General features: G+C 41.7%; 2 protein-coding genes and 1 long non-coding RNA gene across 6 annotated transcripts; 2 read left to right on the top strand and 1 right to left on the bottom strand.

Annotated features, from left to right (window-relative positions):
- The first annotated feature begins 395 nt into the window (after nucleotides 1-395).
- On the top strand, nucleotides 396-2,833 carry LOC122406942 (putative sodium-coupled neutral amino acid transporter 7). Of its 2 annotated transcripts, none has more exons than XM_043412805.1 (5): nucleotides 396-445; nucleotides 716-918; nucleotides 1,051-1,411; nucleotides 1,506-1,761; nucleotides 1,885-2,833. In XM_043412805.1, exons 2-5 carry the CDS (start codon nucleotides 780-782, stop codon nucleotides 2,548-2,550), a joined length of 1,422 nt encoding a protein of 473 aa, XP_043268740.1. In that variant the 5' UTR covers nucleotides 396-445; nucleotides 716-779; the 3' UTR covers nucleotides 2,551-2,833. The 2 variants fall into 2 exon arrangements, with proteins under 2 accessions (XP_043268740.1, XP_043268741.1); XM_043412806.1 differs by having other exon boundaries at nucleotides 400-918; nucleotides 1,885-2,326; nucleotides 2,405-2,833.
- Nucleotides 2,709-8,744, bottom strand: LOC122406941 (E3 ubiquitin-protein ligase RNF123-like). Of its 3 annotated transcripts, XM_043412802.1 has the most exons (10): nucleotides 8,276-8,736; nucleotides 7,786-8,096; nucleotides 6,485-7,495; nucleotides 6,242-6,378; nucleotides 5,770-5,867; nucleotides 4,373-5,607; nucleotides 3,946-4,274; nucleotides 3,701-3,866; nucleotides 3,446-3,592; nucleotides 2,709-3,219 (listed from the first exon to the last, which is right to left on the bottom strand). In XM_043412802.1, the coding sequence occupies exons 1-10, from the start codon at nucleotides 8,398-8,400 to the stop codon at nucleotides 2,867-2,869; spliced, it is 3,912 nt and encodes a 1,303-aa protein (XP_043268737.1). In that variant the 5' UTR covers nucleotides 8,401-8,736; the 3' UTR covers nucleotides 2,709-2,866. The 3 variants fall into 3 exon arrangements, with proteins under 3 accessions (XP_043268737.1, XP_043268738.1, XP_043268739.1); XM_043412803.1 differs by lacking the exons at nucleotides 5,770-5,867; nucleotides 6,242-6,378 and having other exon boundaries at nucleotides 6,673-7,495; XM_043412804.1 differs by lacking the exons at nucleotides 2,709-3,219; nucleotides 3,446-3,592 and having other exon boundaries at nucleotides 3,752-3,866; nucleotides 3,929-4,274; nucleotides 8,276-8,744.
- Nucleotides 3,001-3,715, top strand: LOC122406947 (uncharacterized). The gene is made up of 2 exons (XR_006260119.1): nucleotides 3,001-3,138; nucleotides 3,480-3,715. It is a non-coding gene; the product is annotated as an uncharacterized lncRNA (long non-coding RNA).
- Nucleotides 8,745-10,412: the final 1,668 nt, after the last annotated feature.

The raw sequence follows: 10,412 nt of genomic DNA on the forward strand, positions 1-10,412 counted from the left end.
AATGAAAAAAATATATTTATACAATATTGTATACGAGATAACGTGTTATCTTGTTATTCCTATAGCACTCTTCGACCTCTATAATCTTAAATAAATATTGAAAATATCAAGAAAATTGAATCGTGTCGATCTGGAAACTTATTTACACGACTTTTGTTAAATTTTATTAATCAAAAAATTAACTACACAGTTTACGGCCCCCGACAATCATGACCCCGCAATAACATGAAGCCGCGCGGAAAATGACTTTCAAGGGTCGAAAATTTCCAAACTTTGTCATCGTCGTCGCGGCCGAGTTCACCATTAAGATGATTTTCGTATGCGTGCGTGCGCGTGCGCACTTAACGAAAGTGTAGTACAAAACATTTTCAACACACACTTGCGATCGCAGTGCTAGCTGCCAGGCCAGTGCGAGCGGTGCCAAATAAATCGAACGCACTCTGCTGTATTATTACATCATGTTTTCTGTGATTGCGATTAACGACCCCGGAATACTTTTGTGTTCTCGATCAATCAACAATATCCGTTTTTGTGAAAAAATTCCGTGGGACGAGCCTTTTTGTTTTCGCTTTTTGTGTTTTATCACGAGTATCCGCGCATATATAGTTCCATAATTTGCTGAAGCACGTCCAGTATATGCGGTTTACGTTTGGATTGTTTTTTTTTCTCTCGTTATTTCTTGCTTTTTGAGCTTCCCATTTTCATAAATTTTCAGCGATACTCATCGCGCGACTCTGGTCTTCGATGAGAGAGTTATAAAAAAAATTTTTTAAATAAGGATGAATTCGCCAACGGAGGACGGAGCAGACGTGCTATTCGATGGCGATGGCAATGATATTTCGGGCAACAATCAAGAATTCGAATCCCCGGACGTACTAATCCGCTCGGCCTCGCGTAATAACAGTCAACAACGGCGGGGTACGAATTGTAATCCACGCGTTGGACTTTCTCTCTCTCTTGTTATTGCTTTGTGTGCGATTAAATATCGCCAGTTCGATATTTAATCGGTTTCAATGGAACGTCATTAGAGAATAAATGATTTTTCTTCAGGAACGACCATGATTGGAACAATATTTTTGATAATAAACGCGACGCTCGGAGCAGGTCTACTCAACTTTCCTCAAGCTTTTGATAAAGCCGGCGGAATTGCAGCGGCTTCGATGGTTCAACTGATTTTTCTAGTATTCGTCGCAGGAACTCTGGTGATTTTAGCTTATTGCAGCGACGTTACTAATACCTCTAATATGCAAGATACCCTTGCCGGACTGTGCGGTAAAAGAGCTTTGATCATCTGTGGTCTATGCGTCTCTCTTTATAGCTTCGGTTGTTGTCTCACTTTTTTGATAATCGTGGGTGACCAGTTTGACAGAGTTTTGACAACTTATTACGGAATGCAATACTGTCATATATGGTAAGCTTGTATATATCAAGAGTTATATTTGTGCTCGGGCACACGCCTATAGGCGCATAGTACAGAGAAACAAAACACTCAATTATTGTTTTAGGTATCTTTCCCGAAATTTCATTACCTTCGTCAGCAGCTGCATTTTCATTTTACCATTGTGTTTCTTGAAAAAATTGGAGGTACTGAGCTATGCGAGCTCGATCGGATGTTTAACAATCGTTTATCTGATTTTCATAGTAATCAGAGAAAATGTAATCGACGAGAATGACGATGATGAGCCAAAACTGATTCAAACGTGGCCGGATAATGTGGCTCAAGGGATGCAAATAGTACCTATTATTTGTTTCGCGTATCAGGTAAACGAACGACAATGGAAAGAAAGACGAGTAATAATATATTTGGTTCAACGGGGATCGCAGTACGGCGCCCGGACAACCTTCCTGATAGGACTACGCATCTTATGAAATGTTCATTTACAGAGTCACATGACGGCCATACCAACTTACGCTTGTATGAAGGAAAGAAAGCTCCGAAACTTTACAATCTGCTCGGTTCTCAGTACGTCAATATGTTTCATCTCTTATACGCTGGTCGGAGCTTTCGGATACACGAGTTTCGGTATGGGCCAAGTTCCCGAAGACATACTTCAGGGTTATACGGACGATGGCTCGGCCGTAACGGCTGCAATTCTCGCCGTTGCTATTAAAAATTTTGTCACTTATCCGGTTGTTCTATTTTGCGGACGTGATGCTCTCCTCGGTCTCTTGAATATGACCGGGATTCGTGATGCTGGCCTCAGAATGCCTATAACATATTTGTGGTTCGGATCGTCGCTTCTCATCGCCATTCTCGTACCTGATATTGGACCGGTTATCAATCTTATGGGAACACTTTCAGCAGCTTTTATATTCGTTTTTCCTGGTATTTGTCTCTTTCAAAGTATCCTCGTAAAAAACCCGATATTGTTCTCAAACAAAGATCGTTTACTCCTTTTCTTAGCTATACTCGTTACGGCTCTCGGAACTTTCCTTTGCGGTTTTATCTTCGTTCAAACCGTTCAAGCCATCGCCGTCGCAAATAAACATTTGGAATCCCCTTTGGTAACGTTTATCGGATCAAATATTCGTAAGAGTCTTTGCCTGTGAATCCTCCTCTCTCCCCCGCGTACGCGCGCATTTACTCGTTTGCTGTGATAAAATTTTACAATAAACGACGTCTCGTACTTGTGCAAATGCGAGCGTCGGAAAGACTGACGATGAGAGACGATGCATAATTGGATAAACACGAAAACCTATTGGAGCCGTTATTATTGAATAATTTTTTAATCGGCCAATCAAGCCCATAAACACACTCATTTGTATTGATTGGTTATCTAATGGAACCTCTGTCATGTACACAGAAAATAAAGCTCTATATGAGGCTCTTAAACGTGGTAGAGTTTTGATTGTTTTAGCGCGTGTTTCATGGCGTGGCGGCCGAGGGCAATCCGGACGAGGGCTCGCTGCTGTTGCTGCTGCTGCTGCTACTCGTGAGATCGTGCAAAAGTTGACCTTCGAGATCATGAATCTCAATAATAATAGTTTTACAAAAGAAACATTCGCGACTATTTAGTACGTGTCGATCGATGCAGCCGCGGCATGAGCGATGATTACAAGGCTTGAAAGTAACGGCGATTGGATAAGCGTAACAGATGGTGCAGGTATCGTCGTCGTCGCTGATCAATCTAGTCTCTGGTAACAATCCACGATTAATCTCCAAATGTTTTATCATATCTCGAACCGAAACGATATCTGCCTCGCTCACGTCCTCCTTATCTGTAACGTTGAAAATACAAATTATTGTAATATATTCTTCCGTCGTTTACCGACGCCAGTTATACCGAACTTTTTTTTAAAAAAAAGAAAGAAAAAAAATTAATATAGTCACGAACGAGAAAAGAGTATGTGTGGCGATTTTGTGGGAAGAAAAAAAAAACAATAACTGAACGAGTAGTATGGTGATATAACGAAACACGAGCAGCATGTTGTTGAGTAGGCTCACAATTCAACAGAGAAAATGTTTTTATGTTTTTCAGAGCGGGTTTCTTGGTTGTTCCCTCGCCGAGAACGAAATACAGTGAGCTCATCTGAAAACTCGGCTCCATTAGGAGAGTTCCAGTCGTTCGCGGAGCCTCCTTAGCTTCGTGAGCTGTGAAAAAATAGTAGCGATTCGTAAATTTTATCCAAATAATAGACTTGACGCAATACCGCAATATAATTGTTAGAGTTGATAAAAATGTAATGCGATTAAACTTGCCATGTTTGGATGTTATTTCTTGTTGCAAAAGAGCCAAGAGAATGCCAATAACGGCGGCAAGAATCGGAAAATGATCGACAGTCTCCAAATCCGGTATATCCAACAAAACGACGTGTTGAAAGGAGCTCGTTTGGGAACTCACGCGATTCAAAATTTGGCACAACAACTGCGTCAGGGGGAGAAATAAATTGAATAAAATAATAATGTCGATTCCTATGGAATACGTACAAGAGCCAATAATAAACCTGGCATAGCCTGATGAGTAAATTTTCACTGGAAAATTGGGCAGGATCGTTGAATATGGCCGGAGCTATGGTAGCGATCATTTCTATGACTCTCAGAAGAGAAACAGCGAGATCGAAGCAGGTTGCGCAAATTTTGAGCTGTCGAGATTCGATGAATACCCGCTCGGGTCTCGAGGATACATTGTGAATTTCTTGTACCATACCGATGAATTCAGAAAAAGCCCAGTTTAGCTGATTCAGGAGAGAATTTAAAAACTTGATAGTCTGCGACAAATTGTTCAGTAAGACCTGCTTTACGTGATTTTGATAAATAATCGATGGACAAGGCTCTGCAAATACAAGGAGACAGAGATGAATAAATAAGACTTGACAATGCAATAACTATGTTGTTGACTAGCGAACGATGCGAATATTTTGATACGCTTACTGATGGGTTGCGCTATAGAATCCTGTTGCAACATCTTTGGGCCAATTTTTTTCGAAAGATGGGGACTAGTCTCGTAGCGAAAGGCAAAACCGTGTCCCTGCCAAAATCTGACCAACACCCAATTGGATTGTGCCCAAGCGCGGTTCTCATAGGGTCTCAAAAGATTCGTAACAAAATTGAGACGAGATTTTTCTGGTACTCGCTCGAGTCCCCTCAGGGTCAGAGGATTCGAGACGAAACCAGCGAGGGTCAGTATGAGGGTATCCTTGGAGTTTGCGTTAACGATTCGTGGATCTAAAAAATGATTGCACAAATACTGTCCAACCTCGATCAAGAGAGCTTCGTAATCGGGTATCTTTTCGATCGGTACGGTCGGATGGAAATGACTACGCAGACCGAGGCACAAGTCGGAGAGTGCTTCGAGATAAAACTCTGGTACGAAACTAAACATGCTGCCCTCTTGGCTCGATTTAGCGAGCGTCCAGGTAACGACGCGCAACAGCCAAGCTATTTGTTGCTGCTTCTCCTCGGAATAAACGGCGGCGCGTACCCAAGCCATGTGTCGCGATTGTTCGATCAATTTTTTCTTAAAAACACCAATCGTACGAGTCAATTCTCTTTCGATATTTATAGCTTCCTCGTCGTCCTTGGATGTTTTATTATGATTAATCGACTCGAGACGTCTCGTTGCTTCCGAGAGTGCATCGATGTATTCCGACATGCTCTCGCGGAGACCCGCTATTTTCCCAATTTGTTTCTTCGCAGCGGCATGATAAAATAATATTATACCGTCGAGAAGCTCGAGCAACGAGAGTCGTTCGTCCGCGGAACCGGGCCGAGCGAGCCTCCTCGCAGTATCCTCTTCCCTCCGCCGGTTATTGCTCGACGTATAGCCGAGTCTTTCGAGTATCATCGGAACAGTCGCCGCAGTCGCCGCTGCTGACGGCGCTCCCGATGAGTTCATGCTTATCAAACGCGCTAAAGTTGGTATTTCGTTGAGAGCGGCTCGGCCTGCCTCGCCCATTAACGTGCTATTTGGGCTCGCGGTGACGCCAGCGGTAGCGCTACTCGACTCTTGCGCCATTCTTCTTTCACCCTCTTCCATTCTCGCTATAATCTCGTGATTGCTTCCCAAATTCGCAATTAAATCCCTCTTGTATGTCTTGTTCAAATGCGATAAAACACCACCGAGTCTGTCGATACCGTAATAATCGAGGGAACCATCATAAAAAGATCTACAACAAATAATATATGCGTATTATTTAGCAACTGCCATTGTTATACGAGACCCCCGAGATTGGGGAGCCTCGTGCGAAAGAAAGAAGAGAAAAAAAAACAACAACAACAACAACAACAACAACAACAACAACAACAACAAGACGGATTACGTCGCACACCTGCATGGTATGAAAATTGTATCTTCGGTATAAAGCCACAAGACCTTGAAAGCTCCGAGAAGACGATGGAAACAGCACACGGTAATGGGTAGAGGTGTCTTGAAAGATAATAATGCTCCTCATGTACAACCTGTTGCCGTTAAACGAGTCACTCGCATCTTCGCAACGCGGTGTGGAACCGCGTCGTTGTTATTCATCAAAAGTTTTTTATACTTGTCCAGGCAGAAGATTGAAAATATTCGACTAGACGCCACGTACGCCCCGGGGCGTTGCCAGGGATTTGAAAAATCGTAATATCAATCAATAAATAATAGACGAAATGCCGAGTCGGCGGTTCCGCAGCCGCGGGGCGCTTCCGCGATCGCAAATTTGTCCTCCTCTTTGATGTTGTAGCAAATAAAACGACGGCACATTATATAATCGCTTCGACGAAGCGCATTATCATCATGGTATGAGAAGCAATCGGACTCACTCTACCGGAGACGAGATTTTCGTGAAGAAATCGTCGAAACTTGGTGAGAAAAATGGTCCTTGAGGAAGGAGTACGGTTAGTGGCGTCGTTGTTATCCAAGAGGAGAACGAGCAGTTCAACCTGAAGGCATTCCAATTCTAGCGGGGAAACGAAAGAAGCAACAAGACGATTTGGTGAATCGATTATGATAACAATTAACGAGATTGATTATCGAGTAACTTGCACGAGATGACCACCGCGTACCCGATATAGCATTCTTGATCTCGTTGCAAGCATCCATGTAGCTCTTTTTGGAGATATCGAGCGAGTCATCGATCAGCGGCGGATCGGTTTCCCACCAAATTTTATTAACAACCTCCTTCAAACCGTGTTCATCGAGCGGTTTTACGTGAAGAAAATTAGCAAACCTCACACGATCGAAGAGTACGTACTGCAAAAGGTGTTGTCTCGTTTTAGCGTGACGACAAAGATCTATCAGGGGCACAAGGTTGTCGCATTGATTCGGATACGAGATCATCAATGATGCGTGTCTAAAAGACGACAGCAAAGAAACAACTGTATTTTCCAAGCAAACTTTCATCTCCTCTTGTTCCATAAACATCCACATTAGATCGAGACATAGCATTAATTCCTGCGGATTTTGTTGCTCCTGCGACTTTTCGGACGATTTTATTCTTCGGATGAATGGTATAAAAAGTGCTTCGGTTACGTGGGATGAGGTCAAAAGAGGTCCCAAATATTTAATGATTAGCCTGCTCAAGCATAACAGGTATGTCTCGATGGAAACCCTCTTCATCACCCCATTATTCTTCGATGTTTGTTGAACATTCGTTGAGGATTCGTCGAAATTTCGAAATCCCGTATCTCGGCTTCTTTCTTTCATTTGTACGAGGAGTCTCGTCAGCCATTCGAGCAAAAGTAGTACTTTTTTGAGCTCATTCCTCGGTGGTGCTTGAGGGGCCTCGTATCCCTTGACCGGATATTTCAATGGTGTTGAGCCAAAATTTGCCATCAAATTTTCAGTGAATGCGAGACTAACGGTTGGAAAATATGCGATTCCCGCTCCTCTTGGAATATTTTCGAACGCCACCCCAAGATTCCTTCCATTTCTGTAAAATGATACGCATCCCTCATCCAAGTCCAATGCGCAACCGATAATATCACCGGAAAGCCAAGCCTCCCCGTATTTGTACGTAGTTACATTCCATTTTCGTACGCGATTCCCATCGTACGCGAACGACGTAACCGTATCACCTGCAACATTTTTCATTCTTACGCACTTACCATCGACTTGATTGAGCATTGTGTACCATCGAATCTTTGTCGGAACGATGCGATTCGAATAAATATATCTTTTTATCAATCATTTCAATGATTTCTAACATCACGATCTCAACCGATCTCTTCTGCGCTATTGCTGCTGCTGCTGCTGCTGCTGCTGCTGTTACTTCCGCACTCGAGTAATCCCTCGCGTTCCAACAAAAATTCCATAAATTTTCTCGATTTCAGTGTTAAAAAATTTTTCATCACCCGATGGTACCGACCTACGCCTGACTCGTGACTGAATTTACATTGCGCAGTTCCCCAGCCTATTTGCATTACACCTTTGGACCCCAATTGGACTTCGTACAACCATTTGCCGCTGTACAAAGCTGTATTGGCTTTTATGGTACTAAAGTTGCTTTGGGAATTGACGCTCAGTCTGTCCGGCGAAACAATGAAAAGCCCGTGATGAGTAGCGACGTCAAATTTCACCAACTTTGGTCCTATTCGTCCGGGCCGTTGATCTTCTTGTATCTTTGATGCATCATCCTCGGCCAGAGCCGCTTCTATATAACATTCGGCTCGACTCAAACTGTGAAAAGTCATGATTCGTTAACAATGAATATACATTTTTCGAAGCTAATTGCCCAAAAATACAACAAAGGTAATCGTTGTAAATAAATATTATTACGGTAGGCAGCAAGATATTTTATCCATGTATGAAACATAAAAAATGTATAAAAGCAATAAAAAGATTCTCATTACTATTACCTGCTTGGATTTGCAAAATTGTAAACTTTTGATTTGGCTCCACCAATAACACCAGTTGCAAGTTCATCCGATAGCTCATTGAAACCGGGTCCAAAAATTTTCCTCACAATGTCCTGTATCTCCATTTTCCGTCTGCTTGCCCGTCCGCCTTCCTTTCCCGTATTTCACAAATCCGCAATTAATAATCATCAAAAGCTTCCATCGAAATCTTCGAGCTCTCGCCGCATACGGTACAATCAATTTTTTGGTTATTCTTTCGCGTTTGCGCACATTCTCTTGCGTTAGTTGATAAATATAATGAATTCGGGTAGTTTTTTTCCATGATTTTCAATTTTCAATCTCGGTTCAAATTAATCACTCATAATCCAAATCGAGTAATTCAACATATTGAGGGGGTTAGGAGTCACCGCGATGGTACTCAAAGGGGAGCGGAGCTCAGAATAAGATCGTGCAAGTGACTGAAGGTGGATTGAAGGAAGAAGTGACACAAGTGCATGACAAGACCGACAAGACTAAAAAAAAAAATAAAGAATATATAATATACACACGGCGGTTGTGTTTTTTTTGTTCTTATGTTCGGCTGTAATTCCAAAATCAACTACCGGTAGCGCTGTAAGTAGCGAGGTGTAACGCTCCGAGCGGGAATTATAGTAACTATTATTTCGAATGATTTAGTTTTGGATGGGTTCGATTGATAAGGAGTTGAAACTCGCCTTGCGAATTTCTCTTCAATAACTCAAGACAAAGATTTAAATGTTTGATGAATATATTGACGAAAATATGGATCTTGACTCTTCGGCTGACAACAATGTTCTCCTCCTAATTCTATTCCGTTCGACTTTTAGTCTCACAAATCTTTTGATTCTCACGCGCAGACTCCGTACGCTCCGCTCATACGCGGACCAATCACGTTGTTCTTCATTCTCCCACTCATTCGAATTCTGGGGTCTCGCGACCCACGCCTCGGTTTCACACGCTCGCTTCACAATGACACAATGCCCTTATTATTCTAGGTCCTTAGCATAAGAGTGACGAAGGATATGTCCTAGCCTAATGTTTATAAGATGAAAGTGGGTAAAAGTATCGTATTGGAATACTAGAACTATTTATATAAGAAATCAAAGAAAGCCTTATTTCGATACATTTCAACGTATGGAGATTATTATAATGTAAACTATAAGAATGAGTTAGTCAATACGTTCGTATTTCTTATCGACTAGCGGTTATTGTTTATGCTATACTTATATATTAGTCACCCAAGTCCGTCACGTTCCTCTCATTTGTTAATATTTCAATGATCAAATTATCAAATCCGTATGAAATGCTAAAGTACGAAATTCGCAAATTCGCGGTTCTTAGCGCAGAAATCAGCGCACTCTGGTGACGAATTACGCATTCGTCACAGAGGTGGTATGACGAATGCGTAATTCGTCACCAGAGTGCGCTGATTTCTGCGCTAGGAACCGCGAATTTCGTACTGCTTTAGCATTTTATACTGATTTGATAATTTTATCATTGAAATGTTAATAAATGAGAGGTACGTGACGGACTTGGGTGACTAATATATAAGTATAGCATAAACAATAACCGCTAGTCGATAAGAAATAAGAACGTATTGACTAACTACTCATTCTTATAGTTTACATTATAATAATCTCCATACGTTGAAATGTCTCGAAATAAGGCTTTCTTTGATTTCTTATATAAATATAGTTCTAGTTAGCAGTTAGTTCTAGTTAGTTAAATATAGTTCTTTTGTTAGCATTTTTCTTGTCATTTCCACGGCAGTTTCCGGAATTTTTTTCGTCATCCGTCATCTCTATCCGTGGTTGTTTTTTGTTTGGATTTTCGTTATATCGTTTCGTTTTTTTTTTCGTGTCATATACTCTCATTCATTTTTTTTGTTGCCGGCGGCGACGACGACGGGGGGTGGTGCGGTTGTGTTTTATTATATGCAATTATTTATACTGCAATGTGGCGATGAAAAAATGTCATTACAATCATTCTATCATCTTTGCGAGAGCGATATCGGATGAATAAATTAAGAGTAAACGCATCGCTAGAGAAAAAACGTACGTAAACGAGACACCGAACACGCTTCTTATTTCCCGCTACCATACGGATCGTGGCAATTCGC

This window comes from Venturia canescens, chromosome 2, assembly GCF_019457755.1.
Source record: "Venturia canescens isolate UGA chromosome 2, ASM1945775v1, whole genome shotgun sequence".
In the NCBI taxonomy this organism is placed as follows: Eukaryota; Metazoa; Arthropoda; class Insecta; order Hymenoptera; family Ichneumonidae; genus Venturia; species Venturia canescens.